General features: G+C 52.6%; 7 protein-coding genes across 7 annotated transcripts; 3 read left to right on the top strand and 4 right to left on the bottom strand.

The window, feature by feature from the left end:
* Positions 1–367: 367 nt before the first annotated feature.
* CI109_103886 (uncharacterized protein) lies at positions 368–4831 on the top strand (the record flags this gene model as incomplete). Its single annotated transcript, XM_065967395.1, has 12 exons — positions 368–734; positions 780–979; positions 1033–1428; positions 1476–3485; positions 3535–3654; positions 3700–3794; positions 4134–4158; positions 4208–4272; positions 4318–4405; positions 4448–4502; positions 4552–4624; positions 4678–4831. 12 exons carry the CDS (start codon positions 368–370, stop codon positions 4829–4831), a joined length of 3648 nt encoding a protein of 1215 aa, XP_065823467.1.
* A 44-nt stretch (positions 4832–4875) lies between these two features.
* CI109_103885 (uncharacterized protein) lies at positions 4876–7219 on the bottom strand (the record flags this gene model as incomplete). The annotated part of the gene is made up of 9 exons (XM_032006791.2): positions 4876–5092; positions 5147–5322; positions 5387–5554; positions 5604–5628; positions 5687–5822; positions 5876–6026; positions 6076–6432; positions 6486–6903; positions 7065–7219. The coding sequence occupies 9 exons, from the start codon at positions 7217–7219 to the stop codon at positions 4876–4878; spliced, it is 1803 nt and encodes a 600-aa protein (XP_031858994.2).
* A 744-nt stretch (positions 7220–7963) lies between these two features.
* CI109_103884 (uncharacterized protein) lies at positions 7964–9089 on the bottom strand (the record flags this gene model as incomplete). The annotated part of the gene is made up of 2 exons (XM_032006792.1): positions 7964–8575; positions 8643–9089. The coding sequence occupies 2 exons, from the start codon at positions 9087–9089 to the stop codon at positions 7964–7966; spliced, it is 1059 nt and encodes a 352-aa protein (XP_031858995.1).
* Positions 9090–10063: 974 nt separating this feature from the next.
* CI109_103883 (galactose-1-phosphate uridylyltransferase) lies at positions 10064–11586 on the bottom strand (the record flags this gene model as incomplete). Its single annotated transcript, XM_032006793.1, has 9 exons — positions 10064–10138; positions 10190–10352; positions 10406–10517; positions 10571–10761; positions 10811–10875; positions 10925–11191; positions 11236–11352; positions 11403–11464; positions 11523–11586. The coding sequence occupies 9 exons, from the start codon at positions 11584–11586 to the stop codon at positions 10064–10066; spliced, it is 1116 nt and encodes a 371-aa protein (XP_031858996.1).
* Positions 11587–12040: 454 nt separating this feature from the next.
* Positions 12041–13943, bottom strand: CI109_103882 (galactokinase; the record flags this gene model as incomplete). Its single annotated transcript, XM_032006794.1, has 8 exons — positions 12041–12075; positions 12133–12291; positions 12339–12593; positions 12638–13106; positions 13149–13289; positions 13336–13644; positions 13693–13813; positions 13858–13943. 8 exons carry the CDS (start codon positions 13941–13943, stop codon positions 12041–12043), a joined length of 1575 nt encoding a protein of 524 aa, XP_031858997.1.
* A 599-nt stretch (positions 13944–14542) lies between these two features.
* CI109_103881 (UDP-glucose 4-epimerase GalE) lies at positions 14543–15984 on the top strand (the record flags this gene model as incomplete). The annotated part of the gene is made up of 7 exons (XM_065967394.1): positions 14543–14572; positions 14622–14779; positions 14826–15027; positions 15080–15303; positions 15346–15495; positions 15545–15790; positions 15840–15984. 7 exons carry the CDS (start codon positions 14543–14545, stop codon positions 15982–15984), a joined length of 1155 nt encoding a protein of 384 aa, XP_065823466.1.
* Positions 15985–16573: 589 nt separating this feature from the next.
* On the top strand, positions 16574–18105 carry CI109_103880 (uncharacterized protein; the record flags this gene model as incomplete). The annotated part of the gene is made up of 5 exons (XM_065967393.1): positions 16574–16804; positions 16883–17040; positions 17083–17288; positions 17374–17669; positions 17782–18105. The coding sequence occupies 5 exons, from the start codon at positions 16574–16576 to the stop codon at positions 18103–18105; spliced, it is 1215 nt and encodes a 404-aa protein (XP_065823465.1).
* Positions 18106–19078: the final 973 nt, after the last annotated feature.

Genomic DNA, 19078 nt, shown 5'->3' with positions numbered 1-19078 from the left:
CCTAACCTCCTACGCGTACCGCATTGACAGTGTTGGTTTGCCCGTTTCGTTTCTCCTGGACATTGCCAAGGCGACAAAGATTCGACCTGCTTATCTGAGGGGAAAGCATAAGTATTCCTTCCGTCTCACTCCACGTGCTATACGAGCTATACGAGAATTCCGACCCATATGATGCCATTCTCTTTCGGTCATATACGAGCGATGACTAGCTTTCCGTCGTATGACCTCGTATAGCTTGCGAGGTGAGATCGTATTGTTCGTATGTGTTTCCATGTCAAAAAGCGGGCATAAGAAGCCTTCTTGAAAGGCGCCGACGATATGACTTGTGTATAGATTGCTTTTGAAGTGAACTACCCCCGCCAGCATGATGGACAATGCGAACGACGTCGAGATCGGCAATGTCAAATCAGTCCACACACCGCCGTTGACTCCTCACCGATCGACACTCCCGAATGTGTTGTACATCCTATCCTTCGCGCCGCCAGTCCCATCCATCTTCAGAGATCCGAAAGGGTTCTTCGGTCATCCATACATGTACTATGGTGTTGGCACGATAGGCGCTCTGATATCTGGTGTGAGCTTACCCGCGTTCGACATGATGTTCGGTTATTGGACCGGCGGTGTCAACAGCACGGATGATTCGATCGTCAGGGCAAGAGGCGATGAGTGTGGATGGCTCATGCTCATGATTGGGCTTGTCACTTGGTTGACGTTTGCCATCTTTGCTTTCTGCTGTGAGTCGGATGTTCTATTGATCTGACAAGCTGACACTCGCGCAGTCCCGATGGCAGGATCCAAACTCTCCAATGCATTGCTAGAAGAGTATCTAGCGGCGGTCATCGTCCAAGACCAAGCCTTCTACGACCGTATAGGTCCTGGAGAAGTCATCTCTCGGTCGAGCAAAGACATCAACAGTGTTCGAACGGGATTAGGGGAGCGTTTAGGGTATCTGATCTGGTCGACCAGTTTGATCGTGACCGTGAGCTGTCGTGATATTCAAAGGTGGAACCAACGCTCATGTGTATGCTGCAGGCACTAGTCTCAGCGTTTGTGCGCTCCCCGCGTATGGCCGGTGTCCTCCTATGCCTGCTTCCTATTATATTTGGCTTTTTCGGTATTTCCGGGTACTATTTCGACAAGGTTTCTCAGACGAGTGACGAGATTGACGGAAGGGCGTCCACCTTGATCGAACAGGGCCTGTCGTCAGTCCGTATTATACAATCTTTCGGCATCGGGTCACGACTACTGGCCAAGTTGGAATCCGACATGTTTCGACCACTCCAGTCGCTTGCGATACGGATCAATGGTATCAAAGGGTTGCAGATGGGAGTGGTCTATGGTTTCGGTTTTATCGTCTACTCGATGGGCTTTTGGTATGGCGGTATATCAATTGTTAAGAATGGGGTTTCTGTCGGCAACGTTGTTACCGTGAGTAAATTTGCATCTTTGGTAATCAGATTGTTAACAGCTTGTAGACAATCTACAACTACACCAACATCTTCTTCGCTTTTGCCTCCATCGTACCCCACGCCGTGGCGACCACCTCTGCCGTGCACAGTCTAGGCAGCCTGCGCAAACAGATCGAGCGAAAACCACCCATCGATGTTCGGGATTCTTCTGGTGTCCGCCTCCAGGACACTCCAGGCTGGCAGCCTTCTGTCGATCTAGAGGGAGTCACATTCGCATACCCGGGTCGACCTACCAAGAAAGCCCTGGACAACGTCTCGATCTCGATTGGTACGGGACAATTTACAGCATTCGTTGGACCTAGTGGAAGCGGCAAGAGCACCCTGGCAGCATTACTTCTGAGGATGTACGACCCCGTTACTGCCACCACCATAACCTCTGAAGACAGGGCGATACTCGATAGCATGTCTGACCCGAACAAAGAACAATCCTACTTGGAAGAAGACGTCGTTGCTGGTAGCGGAATAGTTCGATTTGCGGGCTTCGACGTCCGAGACCTCAACATCACGTCCCTTCGTAGTCAGATCGCTGTGGTTCAACAAAACCCTCAGCTCGTTAGCGGCACCGTCTTTGACAACGTCGCTATCGGTCTCAGTGGCACCGAGCTGGAGTATCGATCTGACATCGACCTGGCTACTGGGACACCGCAAGACCAAGCTCGTCTGGTCGAGATCAAGCAGCGAGTGGAGGATGCTCTGCGCAAAGCTCAGGCCTGGGAATTTGTGAGCCAACTGCCTGATGGAATCGAAACCGTTGTGGCTGGTGGTCGTACCGGTGTCTTGTCCGGTGGTCAAATCCAGCGTGTCGCGATAGCTCGCGCCTTGGTTCGCCGACCACGATGCTTGTTACTGGACGAGGCGACTTCCGCTGTGTCCGCCGACACCGAGATGGATATTCAACAAACATTGATTGACGAGCAGCGCGAACGAGGGATGACCCTCATCGCCATTGCCCATCGTTTGTCCACCGTCGTCGCTGCCGACCGGATCATTGTCATGTCTTCCGGCCAGGTCGTACAAACCGGCACCTACGACGAGCTGCTCGATCCGGCATGTCCCAACCAGTTGTTCCGGTCGTTAGCCCTACCCCATTTAGCTGTGGCCGAATCGCGCAAGGTCACACCGCACCCGACGATCAGTACTCCTTCCACTGTTCGCGAGCACCAGCCAGCTTCGACTCTCCCCCCCACTCCGTTACCGCCACCATATCCTTCAGCGCGAACGGCATTCTCGAAGATCAAATACACCTTGACCACGTCCATCATCCTCGGCATCATTGGCGGAAGTACCTTTGTGATCGCAGGGTGGTTGACAGGACGAGCTATTGTCGCCTTGAACATTGGCGACCACACCACGATGCGATCCGAGGTGAACAACTGGTCCCTTTGGTTCCTTGTGCTTGCTATTGTCGCGACTATCATTGTCAGTGTACAAGCGTTTGGCTTGGAGTACAGCGGGAACCAGATATCTCGTGAACTTCGACGAGAGTCTTTCCGAGCGTTGATCAAGCAAGAAATCGCATTCTTCGAGGAGAAAGACTCGGGAAGTGGCACCCTGACAGCCGCCGTCAGTCAACACCCTGCGAACGTTGGAAACTTTGTCGGTTTAATCCTCGCGCAGATCATCAGCACTTCCTCCAACCTGGTCGCCACCTTGATCATGTCTTTCGTGCTCAACTGGCGACTCGCTGTGATGGTCGTTCCCACACTGACCGCCAATGTCGGGGCGGGCTACGTCAACTTCAAGTGTCAAGAGGTATTCGAGGCGAGTCTGAACCACAAGACGGATCAGCAATCCGAGTACATCAGTGAGGCGGTCAATTCCCTTTCCTTGATCAGCGCTCTCTCACGTGAAGCCGAGGTGGTACGAGGGTTCAAGAGTCGATTCATCGGTGGAACCATCGAGAAACGATGGCTAGTCGCCTCGGCCGCGATGTTGGGGTTCTGCCAGGGCATGATCGATTTCTTTGCAGGTCTCATGTTCTGGTGGGGCGCGAAGGAGATCGTGAGGGGTTCAGCGGTGAGTGTTGCTCGAAGGCGGCTATGGTATGTGCTGACGCTTTGCTCAGGAGAGGGCCGACGTGTTCACAGTGTTCGAGTCGGTGGTCGTCGCAGTGTTCATCTCTGCAAGGCTGCTTACCTACACCGGAGACTATACCCGTATGAGAGGGTCTCTCAAAATTATCGATGTGAGTCTAGCTCTACGCTGTATGGCCGGCGCTGACACCACCTAGTCATGGCTCACCCGAGACCCACAACTGGAGTCTGCAACTGCTGCCCGAGCCGCCGACGAAGTCATCAATGACAAGACGACTCAAGGCCTCGAGTTGTGAGTGAAATGTATGAAAACCTCGCTGACACTACTTTAGCGACCGAGTGGAGCTTCGTTATCCTAGTCGCCCCCAAGTTCTTTCCCTAGCTGGCATCAGCCTTCGGATGGAGTCCAACAAGTCGTACGCGTTCTGTGGGACGAGTGGTGCAGGAAAGAGCAGTACGTGTAAAGACGATAACCGGAGCTGACAGTGCCAGGTGTTCTCGCTGTTCTACAACGCTTCTACGAGACCACCTCTGGTCGCATATTGCTTGATGGACGCGATATACGGCAGATGGATGTCGATGAGTTGCGTGGTCAGATGGGATATGTCAGTCAGGAACCGATTCTCTACAGCATGTCGATCCGGTGGAACTTGAGTGTAAGTGTCATATCCCCGTGAGCTACAAAAGCTGATCCACCGTTTTTAGAGCGGATCAGTGGCGCCAGAGAAAGTGACCGAGGAAGATTTGGAAGAAGCCTGCCGTCAAGCTTGGTAAGTCGTCGTACAAAACACTATCCCCACGCTGACAATCAACAGCATATTGGACTTTGTACGGTCGCTTCCACAAGGCTTCGACACCGAGGTTGGCATGAAAGGGGGACAACTGAGTGGTGGTCAGAAGCAGGTGAGTTCGTATAACAGGAGGGCTGGCTGACCCCGTGTGCAGCGATTATGTATCGCCCGAGCACTCATCCGTGACCCACGGATTCTTCTACTCGATGGTAAGTGCAATAACTCAGTCCCACTCTCTACCCGCTGACACGCGAACAGAGGCTACCAGCGCCCTTGACGGCGAGAGTGAGGCTCGTGTACAAGAGGCACTTGACAACGCGTCGCGGGGAAGGTAGGCGCTTCGATCCGAACAATCTTCGATAGGGAGCTAACGTAGTTGTACAGGATAACTATCCACATCGCCCATCGCCTGTCAACGATACGAAAAGCAGATGTCATCTACGTGATGGAGTTGGGCTCCATCGTCGAATTTGGAACGCACGAAGAGCTCATCGCGAGGGGAGGAAGATATCGCGAGCTGGTGGACGCTCAGCTGTAAGCGTTAGAGGTATAGAACTACATATAATGATGCATACGGACCATTCAAAAGACCGGAACATAAGTGTTTGTATTCCTCATCTCATCCACCCATGTGTCTGTGCTAGCTGTAGCGTAATATTCCCAGTCGAATCGCGCTAGCCGTTCCATCAAGGCCGGCTCCAGATAGTAGTGCTGTCTTAGTTCCCAGAACAGGTGTTGCACCCTTGCCTTCTTATCAGGGGTGATACACACCGCCATCCATACTAGCGGCAGCAGAAACCTATGGAAAGAGCGTCAAGAAGATAGGACGGTGCGCTTTCGAGATCTGACATACCCAGCGTGCGTTCCTTCGGTCATCGCCTCATCCACCATGTCGAGAACAGTCGTCACTTTCGCTTGTATGTGCTTTTGGTTCAACTCCTGACCAAGATGACTGCTTAGAATAACCACTTCCAGACAGATCAAGAGGCAAGAGACGCTTCGTATGACACGGGGCGTGGTCATCGACAGCTGTGATTAGTCAGCGGTTTGACATGCAACGGACTGACAAATCATGCGAGTGGTATTGGCTCACCATAGTTTGAAGGTGCAAGGTCTGCACCTCCTCTGTCAGCTGTTTGCTTCGATTGAACAGCAACAGCTCGCGGCGTTTGATATTGGAATCGACAACAGCGTAACCGTATTTCAGGTGCCGCTCCTTCAACGATCCGATTTGTCGATGCTCGTCGTGCAGTATCATGCTCTGTGACGAGTCAGCGCAGTGTTCTTTCCATGTCAGCATGTGCACTCACACGGGCACAGGCTTGTAAAGCTTGCCTACACCATGCCGCGGGATCAGCATCGTAGCTAAGCGAAGGTGTTCGGACCAGCTCACCGACTCCAGCCATAGACCACAGTGAGGTGATCTGCTTCATCCTTTGCCTGTTCGCATGACCCGACGGTGTTCCCTCCTGTATCTTGCCAGAACAACCATGGATTGTCCCATGTCATGATTTTGGGAGCGACAAACACTGTCATGCAGCCTAGTCCTTGTCAGACCATTTTTGCATATCTCATTACGTACCTAGTATATCCTCGCACGCCATTTGTTCTATTAGGAACCTCGTCTGCAGTGTTGGCCTTCTATCGACATAAGCCCCAGGTCCACCCTGTCCATTGATCAGATTGCTTCCAATCGTCATGGGTTCCTCCCAGTCTTGACATCCTGCCAGTCTCTGGCGAACAAGGGTCAATACCTTTGCCATGTCGATAGGTACAACTTACATCGCGAACGGCCAATGCCAAAGTTGTGCCTATACTCAAGTCTACCGCATTCAGATCTAGGTGCTTCCCATTGAGTGCATCCCCGATACCTAGCAGTTCCAATGCTGTTGTTCTTTGGTCGTCACTAAGATTGTACATTGTGTTATCGTCCGGATGCTGCAGAGTAGAACTGCACTTCATTCCCAGGTCCAGCGACGCGAGAGATATGAGAGCGGTGCGAAAGGCATCGTGATAGACATCCTGGCCGTATGGTTTCCCGAGTGCCAGGCGTATAGTGTGGAGCAACCAAGGATTCTTCTCTACGGATGTTGGTATGACGACAAGAGATGAAGCTGTCTCGTTGAGGAAATGTCGAAACTATCCCGAATTGATCAGGTCTAAACGCTCTCATGGTCGGGTTGGTAACTCACCAGATGGCGTTGCTCTGTGGAGGGGAAATACGCAACGAGAGGGTCGAGCTGCTTGATCCTCCGTAATGGTTGATTGGACGTTGAGGCTTGTGATTGAGACGATATAGCACGTGTAGCAGACTCAGAGACAAAGGTTGGAGGGGTGATCACTTGCGCAATCCTCTCCTGAGCGTTCTCAAGATACGTCACGGTCTGCGTAAGAGATACAAATGGCCAGTTGAAGTCTGCATCGGCCGAGTACTCCGGCATGGACGTTTCTATGGTGCCCGCTTGGTGCTGGCCATCTGGAGGTGTGCCCTGCGTTGAGAGCAGTTGAGGGGATGAGGTGGAGCTTGCTTCGAGCACTGATCGCTGAATGCCATGGACCGTTCGAGAGCCCTCCGTATCAATCCGATGATCTGCTCGGAGCGGTTGTGGACTAGTGGATTGGGAGGACGATGCTGTACAGTTGCCTGATCCCGTCAACGGGGTAGCGGCTTGATCACTCGTTGGCAAGGGGTATAAACACTGACAGAAGTGAGCCCTTCATTCTCAACCAGAACATAAATACACTTGGTGAATACGCAACGATCAGCTCACAAGATGATGGACTCCTTTCCTCGCACAGCTGCCGCAAATAGGCTTCTTTTCATCACATCGCACCCTCCTTGTTTTGCATTGACGACATCCATTCCTGGAGCGACGGTGGAAACGTCGTTGCCTCTGCTCCATCTCGACTGCGTCACTGTCGCCATCCCGCATGGTGTATGTCGTTGATGACAAGGGTATGTTTATACATTTGGTCAGTAACAAGGAATGAGAGAAGATAGACGACGACGAAGACGGCTAAACACCAGTCAATGCCGTGATTCGAGATGTACCCGACGATTTTGGTCGACCTCCACACGACATAGCTCTTTGCTATATTGACAGGAGCAATTCTCAATATCATCGTTCAGCTGGGAAATGTGAAGCAGCGCATAAGTCGTCGACAAGAACATTCCCGTACGACCGAATTGCTCTCATTGGGAATGGTCGCATCAACATGCTGCAAAAGCCAGCTCATTCCTTGCATACGCACGTTAAGAAGTTGTTATCGTCAGCCTAAATGGTTGCAATCAGGTTCACACCCACAACATCCGCAACGACAGCTCGTCAGGCCAGCTAGCTCACTGGCTCAGCTTCGAACGATGCATCAGCATTCATATTGCTTTTCGAAAGCGTGATCTGATTTAGCCGGCAGCTTAACAACTCCAATCATGCCGTCACCTCTGAGATAGACATGTGCCGTTCTTCAGCGGTGTCCAATCGTTCACTGTAATGACGAGTAGAGCCAAGGTGACAGGCATACACGTTGTGGTCATTGGTCATATCTGGCGACTGTGCATAGAAGGACGCTGCATATCAAAAAGGTGAACACTTGGCAGAAACCAATTTGCTTCAAACGTGTTGATAACTAGGGTCTATTTGAATTCCTCACGTCATTGCCGCCTACACCATCACGCTTTACTCTGCTCGTTGCTAAAGACTTCCGTTGCGACCGGGTTCGACTCGAGCCGTTCGTGGTCCGGTCGGTCTTGCTTATGATGGACCAGGTGATGGTGCGGCTTCGCGAACATGGTCGTGCAGAGGAGACAACACGCTAACCATTCTGGGAGAACCGCAAAGACGTTTTCCATTGCGGTGAACAACCGAGTGAAACCTGAGAGTGAGGCGTAGGCTTGAGGGTTGCTGTAATTGATTTTCGGTACGAGGGCTTGAAGTAGGCCAAAGATACCTCTGATAACGAGGGGTGGCCAGGCGACCATGAGAACGAGCAAGTCGGGACTGATCTTCTGAGGAGTGTGCTGTCTGTTGGCGGCATCAGTCGCACCGTGATCGCGCTCGACTCGGAGGAAATGACTCCAACCACGGGGCAACGTGCCTTGTGGATTGCGATCTTGTCGGGCGGACAGGTAGAGGAATACAGCGAGTAGCACGTTGATGGCCAGGAAGACGGCTTGTCCAACCGCTCGCATGATTTCAGAGTCATGTAGCCGTTTCCAAAAGTTGACAGAGTTGACATCGGTACCTGTAGCTCGTGTGCCTCCTACGATGATGATTGTGTTTGCCTAGGCGGGATTACTAAAAATGAGAAGGGGCAAGACACGGCATGGTAGAGCACATACGTTGACTCACCCAGATCAATGTCCAGTGAATTATAGTCATCACCCAAGGATCCTTCTTCCCGTCCGCGGTTCGAGCTGTCAAAGCCCTTCTCAACCTTTTATACCATGGATCTTTACTCTTCTGAGGTTTCCCTTCCAACCAACTTCCATCGACTGGATAGACATGCTGGTGATGGTGGATGAGGAATCGATATGTGCATAGAACAAGGGAGAAGTAACCTTCTGCACCCAAGACGAAGAAGGCGATGAGTAAGTTTTCGTTCAATCGCTTCTGTGTCCCAAGTGCAACGGCGACGGATTGCGCACCGAGTCGGAGCAGGACGTGGAAGAGAAGAAACGCGTAGACCGATTTGATGCTGATCCGCCGGGTGAAGAAACCAAACATCAACAGGGAGAAATTGACGCTGTATAGAGCCAAGAAGATGACTCCGCCGATACCTTCGCCGTGTAGTCCCATCGTGATCTTAGTTTAGCGACAGTGTTGTGAGAGATGATCAAGTGGAGTGGGTGATCGCTGGCACAGGGCTGCATTTATACGGTGAGAACATGATAAGGCGGCTTTCTTAGCATCTTTCTCCACCCCGATGCACCCTCGGGAAACCCGACGGGCGAAACACTGTACACAGCATCATAAAGCCAATCTTGCCGTGCTTCAGGTCAACGGACACTATAACGCTAAGAACATGACAACGACGTCTGGGCGCTTGTGCCTGAATCAGCGTGAGAATACGTCGAGTTGTCAACTATAACATCTCGCAGAGGAAAGGCTGAAGTGCATCTGATGTTACGTGCGGGGTAATAACCGCACCAGCTCGTCCTGCGTGTATGGGTAATCTCTATGGGCATCTTGACATCCGCAATCTGCCTTGACGGCGATGATGTCACATAGATTAGATCCGGCACCGCAAGTCGGAATACTTTCACTTCGGTCAACCGGCTTGCACTACATCTTGACGGCACCTGTTTTTCCCTAGTGCAGTGGTCCTGATGACATTTATAGTGCCTGTGACTGGTCCTGCTATGCATGTAGAGGGCCGACACGCTCAGCTAGGTAGATCGCAGATATGCAGATCGACCCCCGCCGCCAACAAGATCTCCCTCCGTTTAACCTGTCTAACCCCCTAACCTCCAACGCGAAACGGAATGGCTCATGCTAGGTCGTATGGCTGGTTCTCGGCGGGAGATGCAACATAGCTTGCGCAAATGCATTCGACGTCACTTGATCCACCTAGACCCCGTTTGTCCATCATGATTGACAAAGACTCCGCCAGCGAAGCCGCCGACGTTTGGCAGAAGGACATAGGGTAAGGGTAACTTTGTGTGCATGTAAGGTCTACTGTATAATGGCCACAACGCTAAATAACCTCCTCCACTTGCAGGCGTTGTGCAACCTTTGCAGCCGGAAGAGTCTGTTCGAGGTAGACTCATTCGCTACTTGCTCACAGCCGTAATAGAAGCGGACGAAGCGCGGAGACGGGTGGCAGCTTGCTCAGGTGGGATGTCCCTCTATTGTGATGCGTGATCAGCACATGTACCGTGGTGAGCACTGTTACTCACCTGGGACTCTCCCATGAGCTCAAACCCAACCATGAATTTCCGGATAGTCGCGCTACGCAAGAGCGGCGGGTAGAAGTGCAGGTGGACCTGAGAAGGATCTTTCGCAGCATCTTTGGGAGGTAAAGGAGCCTGGTGCAACCCCATGGAGTATGGGAACGGGCATCTGCGCGAGGGTCAGCACCCGCTGACTTGTAAGCGAACGATAAAAGGACATACGAGAAGAGATTGTCATAACGGGCAAGGACGTCCTTCATGATCGCTGCGAGACCCGCTTGCTCCTCCTCTGACATCTGCAGTATTGATGGGATGTGACGCTTCGATGGGAGTACTGGATACGGGTGAGCGAGCAGCGAGGAGTGAACGTGTTCTGCGTAGACTCACTCAACACCTCGAAAGGCCATGTAGCCCAGAAAGGTACCACTGCCAACCATCCGCTCTCGTGACTTGTCACCACACGCTCGCCGGCATCGAGCTCCGCTTTCGCATAGTCCAAGAGAAGGTGAGAGGATGAGGGATGAGTGGAAAGGTATTGACGGAAGTTGGAGAGTTCCGTAGCATGCTCGTCGGGAATGCTACGAGGTACATCAGTAAGGGCTTTGCTGGCGGAACACATCCACTCACAAAGACGTGGTCCACACTTGACCATGTGGATGCGGAGCTGAACAACCCATCATAGCTCCTCGGTTCTGCAACGCCGATTAGACACGGCGCGAGTTTCACCTTGCGAATACTCACCTCGAAGATCTGGACACAACCCTCTGAGCTCTTCTCAACTATCATACTGCCTTCCTCCTTGTACACCTTCTTCCACCCATCCAGCACTTGGTTGAGCTCCTCCGGTTTCATGCTAGCCATAGAGAGGTCATGTCGGGGATGGAAGCAGATGACTTTGCAGCTCCCTCTGACAGGATCACTCTGGAAGAATTCGCTGCCGCTTGTCTGTTTTGTCGAGAGTTGGGGAAGGGAGTCAGGTAGAAGGGCTGGAAAGTCGTTGTCGAAGATCTACATTAGGTCAGTCGTATCCCACGTTGACATCTATCACTCACATATACACCTTCATATTGGGGATTACTGTGTCCGGTGGATCGCTCGTTCCCGGGGCACAGGTAGCATCCAGGATCGTAGCTCGGCCTGACGTCGGTACTGGTAGGTTCTGTTTGTCCCTGCGTCTCAAAGTCAGTGATGTGGAATGGAAGCAAAACAGACCACCCACATTCCATGGTCTCAATGATCGATGTGGAGATACCAAGACGTGCTTCCCGGTGAGAGGGTTGACTAGCAAAAGATTAGCATACCGGTCGTCGCTGATGGTTGTCTCACTTGTTGCACTCACAACGACGGTGGACGTGCTCCTCGGGTCTGAACAGTGTAGAGCTGGATTCGACTGATTGTGTCATTTTGGATAATGTATGTCAAGAAGTCAACGGTTCGGATGATACAAAAATGTTTACACCGTGACGTATATGTATTATGGTCACCTGGACTCATTCACCCTCGACCCGACGCTCCGGACTTTCAAAACAAATATGACATGCCGAGCGAACGGGAATTATCAGTATCGAACGGGAATAATTGATTAGATGGCGATAGCGACACATTTCAAGAACGGGAATTTCGTCACGTTGTTGATATCATGGCTTAGGGGAGATATCACATATGTCGTTGGCAATCACGCCGTACGAGACTGCATATTGGCGTAACTGAACCACATGTACCCAGTACTTCATGTACGTAGCTAACCGATTCAGTCGAACATTGAGTGTACAGTTGAGTGCTAAATGTGCTAAATGGATAGGAATGCATGGGTGATACGTGTACAAGCATGCTAACTGCCCAAGAGCCGCCCGTTCCCTACAGTATCTCCCCAGAGTCGAGAAGCGAGTATACTATGCGGGGCAATCGTCAGTGACAGCGTTCAATCACATACACACAGCAGCACTCACTACCAGCGCCCGATCCGGGGATCGTTACAAATGCAGCCTCGTCCAATTCCTCTTCTGATAAACCCTTGAACCCAGCATACTTACTTCGGACATTTTTCAAGAAGCCTTCTGCTCGATCAGCGGGTATGAGGGAGATGACAGCGCCACCCCATCCGCCGCCTGCAACAGATCAGCATTATACTCGTGTCTCAATGTCTCACACCCACCTGTCTGACGGGATCCGAGAGAGCCAGACTCCATGCAGAGAGCTTGAAGATCATCCACTTCCGGGACGGTAGCTTCGTACAAATCCTTCAACGAGTGGTGAGACTCGGTAACGAGCTGACCCAATTCGGACACCACGGCCTCTGATGAACTCTCCGAGGACAAAGACTCGCAAAGAGCTTTAAAGCGACATACTCGGAGCGATTCTTCGAGTGTGTGCTGCACTCGTTTCAACAGGTGGAAGCGTTCAGCACGGACTGGGAGTGGTCAGCTCCGCCTTAAACACCACCACTACACCTACTAGGGATGAACTCCAGGAAGGTCGCCTTGAAGTCGGTCGATGACATGCCGCTCTCCTCGATCATCTGTTCCTTTGTCCAACCATCCACTCCACGTCCGTCTCTGCCGAGTATGCTTGGCAGACGAGACAACAACTCCTCGTACATCCCAGCCTCATCCAGAAGCTTGGCCTCCGCCCAATGCTCAAGCGCTTCACGAAGCCAAAGCCTTCCGGTAGAGCCGCCCTGGCTGGTTTCGGGCACATCGACATCGATTTGCAGAGCATGAAGCAATATCCTGGTCGCACATAGGTTCTCCACCACTCTCAAGTTGTAACGGTCGGGCGCGGAGTCAGCGAGAGCATGAGGTGCCAGCGAATTGGTGATGACTAAGGACAACGAGGAGGGGAGAGGTAGATTCGACGCGCTGAGTGCTGGATAGAAGGATAAGTGGAGCAAGCTGTTTGGGCTAGAAAGGATGGATGCGGCTTGCTGCGGGCTGTCAGCCAGAGCGTTGGTGCTTGAAGTACTCACATCCATACCACCACTGTTGAGACCTAAGCGATGCTCTGAAGCCATGGCAAGGTCCACTATCTCGGTCCGACTGACCGCATCCTGCAGATCGTTTGCAACCAGGTATGCTAGGATCACACCGACGACGAAAGCTGCCGAGCTCTAAACGAGATATCAGTACCGTTGATCATCCACTTGCAATACATACACTGAGGCCTGCACCTGAAGGGACGGTGCCCGAAACCATCACTTTCAAATCCGCCGCGGGTTTCTTGAGTTGTCCTCCGAGCCTTGCAGTGCATTCCGTCAACACAGCCTTGACGTATCTCTCCCAACCAGCAATCTTCTTGATCTTGTCTCCTGTGGGTTGTTCTTCCTGGTTCCGAGGGAGCTGAAACTGGATGCCGGGGTAGATTTCCGAGACGTTGGAGAGATCGACAGTGATGTTATCGGCGGTGGACGTGGATGGGAGAACGCCAATAATGATGTCCTGCTCGATTGCTGCGGGTAGTACGGGCTATATGAGGAGTCAGCTGGCTGAACGTGTGCCCGCTGCGTTACTCACAAACAACGAGTAGTCAATGTGCTCCCCCAACACGTTCACTCTTCCAGGTGCTCGAACGACGTATGCAGGAGATTGGCCATACTGTGTTTTGAATCGCTTTGAGAGGTGATCCCATCGGCTCCTACGAGGAGTCAGATCAAGACTTGGCGTATGCAAACCACGCACCTCTCCCTCTGTAGGGCATCTTCAGTCATGTAGATGTCGCTGAGGCGACCGAAGAAGGGGACTGGGTGCAGCGCGTTGGAGGCCATCTTGATTGTTGCGGACGGGGAGATAATGGGGAAGCTCACACGACGTTGTCATTATTAGTATCTTGCAAAAGTTATCTCTAGTGATCCCCGGTGAGTCATTTCCAAACGAGATGCTTCAGTCGGACCCCCTGAACCAAACATTTGCATATCGCATGGTGAACATTTGGTGGCGTCCGACACTGGGGCCCAATGATTTGCTCGGCACCTGACCCGGAGTCGGATTGTTTTTTGGCAACAAAGTGTGAATATTCCCGTTCGGCAGTATCGTCATCAATCAACATTCCCGTTTTCGCTGATCATCGTGTTTTGTCAATCATCCAGAAATTCCCGTTCGACGTGTTGATGTATTTGTTAATGCTATCAGAAATTCCCGTTCGTCCATGATCGCATGATCATCGGTCACGTTGGTCGATGACATTCCCGTTCGCAACGGTGTGGAAAATTCCCGTTCACATGGATGGCTGTTACCAGGATTCCCGTTTATGCAGAGCGTAGGATGAGGTTTCCTCCGACGTCAACAAGTCGAGCCAGGTTATAAGTAGCTGAACATCGGTTTGACGACACATGCGTTGTTTCCCCACGAAAGCTAATACACCATCATGACCCAAACACAAACTCAACCGCTCAAGGTGAGCTGTCTGTTGTCTTGACACTTGGCAAAGCTGACTTCCGGACCAGAGAGTCCTCGTCACTGGAGGGCTCGGCTACATTGGCTCTCATGTTGTTCTGTCCCTGCTGCTGTCTGGTCGATACCTCCCCATCGTCATCGACAACGGACACAATGGGTACCCCGAGGCATTGAAGCGATGTGCCGAGATCGCTGAGAAGAAACTTGGGTGAGTGGGCGTGCCGATAAAGAGTCATCGTGCTGATTGTGCCCAGCTCCAACGCGCCGAAACCCCTGTATCACTCTGGTGACATCCGCAAGGCAGAAGACGTCAGTGCGGTATTCCAAGAGTACTCAAGTTTCGGTGGTATCTGGGGCGTCATTCACCTCGCCGCGCTCAAGGCGGTTGGCGAATCCGCCGAGATCCCTCTGGAATACTACGACGTCAATGTGGGAGGTTCTGTCACGTTGCTTCAGGTGCGTACTGCGACTTGGTTTTAGACGTCATCCCGTGCTTATGCTCGTACAGGTGATGAAACAATTCAACGTCAAACATCTTGTCTTCTCCTCTTCGGCGACTGTTTACGGCACACCAGCAGTCACTCCCATTCCCGAAACGTCAGCCATCATACCCGAATCGGTGTACGGAAGCACCAAAGCGATTGTCGAAGGGCTGATTCAGGCTGTCTGCAAAGCCGAGACACTCAAGTCCGGTGAGGATGGTCTGAGAGCGATCAGTGTGAGGTACTTCAAGTGAGTGGAGTGTTTGTTCCATCAAGGACGCTTCGCTGACAGATCACCTAGCCCCGCCGGCGCACACGTCTCTGGAAGACTAGGCGAAGAACCGAAAGGTCGACCGGGAAACCTCCTCCCGATTCTCGCTCAAATCGCCTCCGGTAGACTGTCGTCAGACCTCAAGGTGTTCGGAAGCGACTACCCCACGAGGTATGTCTTATTCCAGTTACCGCCTCCACTCGCTGACCCGCCCACGTAGAGATGGCACATGCCTGCGAGACTACCTCCACATCATGGACCTCGCCGATGGCCACCTCCTCGCCTTGGATGCCCTCGACGCTTCTGTCAAGTCCGGCGGTATTTTCAAATCCGTTGACACGCAGAAACAAGGTTACTTCCGAGCATTCAACCTGGGCAGAGGACAAGGCATCACCGTCCTGGAGATGATCAATCAGATGAAGAAGGCGACGGGCTTCGACTTCCAATATGAGATCGTTGGACGAAGGTGAGTTGTTGCTGAGCCGTAGACGTAACTTGGCTGACATCCCTTGCAGATCTGGAGATGTCCCCGATCTCACGGCTGACCCGAGATCCGCTCAAGAAGAGCTCGGGTTCGTCGCTCGCAGGGGATTGGAGGAGATGTGCGAGGATCTTTGGCGATTCCAGTCAGGAAACAAGAACGGTTATTCAACGGCTTAGCGCGGGTCGGTGCCGGTTGTCTAAAATGAGTAGATCATAATGATAATAATGTGTTTCATGCGCGTGCTCGTTCATGGCTGGTGCACGATTCAAGTCACGTCAGATCGTTGGCATCAATTGCGTTTCAGCTTAGATCAGACGCAGTACTGCGTTGAGAAAGTGACATATTGGTCGCGCGATTGTCATCCCCTAGACTCATGTCTGCGTGTCAACTAGCTTGCACTGCCATGCATGCATGTGAGCAAGACGACGGCTAGACGCATAATGCCCATGCAGATCTCGTGGTTTGCACAAATGGACACGATGGTATCGCTGCATGGATGTAACCTCACCTTCCCCACGGGTGTACATAAATCGAAAGGGGATAAAGCGACACCCCCCTTCTTGACTTAAAATAGGGGAGCGTTTAAGGTAGCGATTTGATTCCGTTGTATTTTGCCGTGTGCCGCGAGTTGATTCCGTCACCCCTCCAGTCTTCGTTCCTACCGTTATTGGGTTCCGCGTCATTCAACGTTAAATCCTCTTTTGTTCCTTTGTATCAATCAACGTGGGCGACTTCCGACACTGCTTGACTCCGTAAACGCTGCCGATGGCTTCTGACACCGCGTCTCAGTCATCCTCCCGAATCACCGGATCCGCCTACAACGATCGACATTCGCAAGCTCAGTGGTTGGTCATCGAGTGCACACGCGTTGGGGTTGAGTGGGCTAGTGTCAGCCAGGAGTGCGAGCAGCGACGCCTGCTAGGGATACAACAGTCTGGTTGCTCTACTTCCATAGCAGTCGACACGTGGATAGCAATTTTGGGGGGCGATGAACCGGTGAGTGGTCTGTCCACCTCTCTAAACGATCGTATCTGCTGCACCGCGAGACCGCACTGACCCACCGTCGTTGTATAGCCCCCCGACTCCTCTCCCACCGAGCGAACGCTTCACGAGCTCGTCCGAAGCTTCGCCGACTGTGATAACGGGCTGATGGAGGAGGATGCGTGGACTGACCATGTGAGAAGGTTACTCAGCTTGGTCTTCTCACCCTCTTCGACCGGTGTCGCGAGCAAGTGAGTTGTGAGACACTCTGGCCCCGAGCTAAACCCCCGCAGCCAGGACCGGGATACCGCTCGATCAGTCATCGACGCACTCGGAATTTCTCCCATGCGCCGTGTGAGGCCTGACATGTTGATCGGCCTCAAACGCGATTGCATCCGGATCGCCCTGAACGCAACCACGCCGGTACTCCGAAGCGTGTCCAAAGTACCCTTCTACATCGACTCCCGGTCACAGAGGGTCATCTACGAATTGAGCGATAGTGAGTAGCCCGCTACGTTCAAAGGCTAACCCGCCAGCGATATCATCCGCCCACTACTTCTCCTATGTCTTCGCCGAGCTGAAAGGCCCTCTTGGTGGCGCTGGACAAGCTCGGATACAAAACACCATCGCCTGTGTCATCGGTCTCAGCGTGTACTTCCACCTGGCAACGCTCGCGTTCAACGCCGATCCGGCCAGCTTCAAGCAACCGACTGACACCATTCGAAGGGTATATGGCCTTCAGACGCACGGCGGTGGTGGACGCTGGACCCTCAGTGTGATGACGGCTGGGTTTGAGCCGATACCCAACTCTGCCTCTCAGACAGACGACACCCCACCCGTCGAGAGCCCCGCGGACAACCCCTTCAAGATCACACGCTTTGTGAGTCTCACATATCTCGACGCCGCTTACCCCACTCTAGACCGTAGCAAAGTTGTGGACCGGCGATGTGACCAACCCCGCGGACCTCGTCGCGTTTTACACCATCCTGAAGCGGATCCACGACGAGCTGCCAGAGCGACACGAGATCGTTGGTAACTGGCTGTACTGCCTTCGACACCAACATCACACCGGTCAAATCCGAACCGCTGCTCAAGCTCGGGGTGGCCGAACGAACAAACGCTCTAGAACCGGTCAGCCGCAATCCCAACCCAACGACACCGTCACATCAACCGCCTCTGCTCCTAGTCAATCCACGGTGACCCTCTCATCTGGCCTCGTCGAGAGCAGCGAAAAGCGAGTTCGCAACTGGGTGAAGAGCATCTCGTCTAGCTCGGACACGTCGGAGCATGAGGAGATCGTCCTGAAGTGTGAGTGACTGCTTTTCGGATAACGAGCATAACTGAGTGTCCTGCAGGATTTTGCACGCCGCTAGACTCCAACTCAAGCCTTTATGACCACCTTCGAACTGTAAGATATCACGATAATGACTTGTAATGACCTCACGAGATGCGACGACCTTATGTGATATCTTTGAACAACGTACCGTTGTGAAATCGCTCGCCGCGTTGATCTCCCGTGGTTTTGTGCGAGCTGACCAGGTGTTGGGCGGAAACGTACTGTTGTGGGCGCATAAGAACACCGGTGCATGAATTGTGCGAACGAAGCGGCATTTGATAGTCCATGCGACACGTAGTCAATAGTCGCTGTATAACAAGTGATGGGAAAGGTTTCAGGGTTATAGGGGTCGTTCCTGCGTGAGGGTTCTTGGTTAGAAACTTTGTAGTCGATCTTTGAGCGATGGTAGATGATAGAACAGACTTGTGGCTATCTTAATCCACTTCAGTTGCGCTTCTATCATGTACAACAGTTTGGCAATCACTTACCAAACATACCACCCAGAATGAAAACCCTCACGAACTTCTGAGGGTTTTTGCTCTATGGTGGTGTCACCATACAGACCACCCCTCACAAAGTTCTGAGGGTTTCCTAACAGCCGGAAGCTCCTCCCCGCCCGGGGGCGGGGCGAAGACGGTCGGGACGGCCAGGAAAGCGAGCGGACGACGGCGACGGCGGCCTGAAAGCGGACGAGCGGCACGGGGCGAGCGAGACGACAGGAGCCAGGTCATGGGGTTAGGGGGTTAGGGGGTTAGGGGTTAGAGGGTTAGGGGTTAGGGGTTAGGGGTTAAGGGTTAGGGGTTAGGGGGTTAGGGGGTTAGGGGGTTAGGGGGTTAGGGGTTAGGGGGTTAGGGGGTTAGGGGGTTAGGGGTTAGGGGTTAGGGGTTAGGGGTTAGGGGGTTAGGGGTTAGGGGGTTAGGGGGTTAGGGGGTTAGGGGTTAGGGGGTTAGGGG

This window comes from Kwoniella shandongensis, chromosome 7, assembly GCF_008629635.2.
Source record: "Kwoniella shandongensis chromosome 7, complete sequence".
NCBI classification, from domain to species: Eukaryota; Fungi; Basidiomycota; class Tremellomycetes; order Tremellales; family Cryptococcaceae; genus Kwoniella; species Kwoniella shandongensis.
The sequence above is the reverse complement of the archived record's forward strand: the minus strand, read 5'-3'. Positions and strand labels throughout refer to the sequence as shown.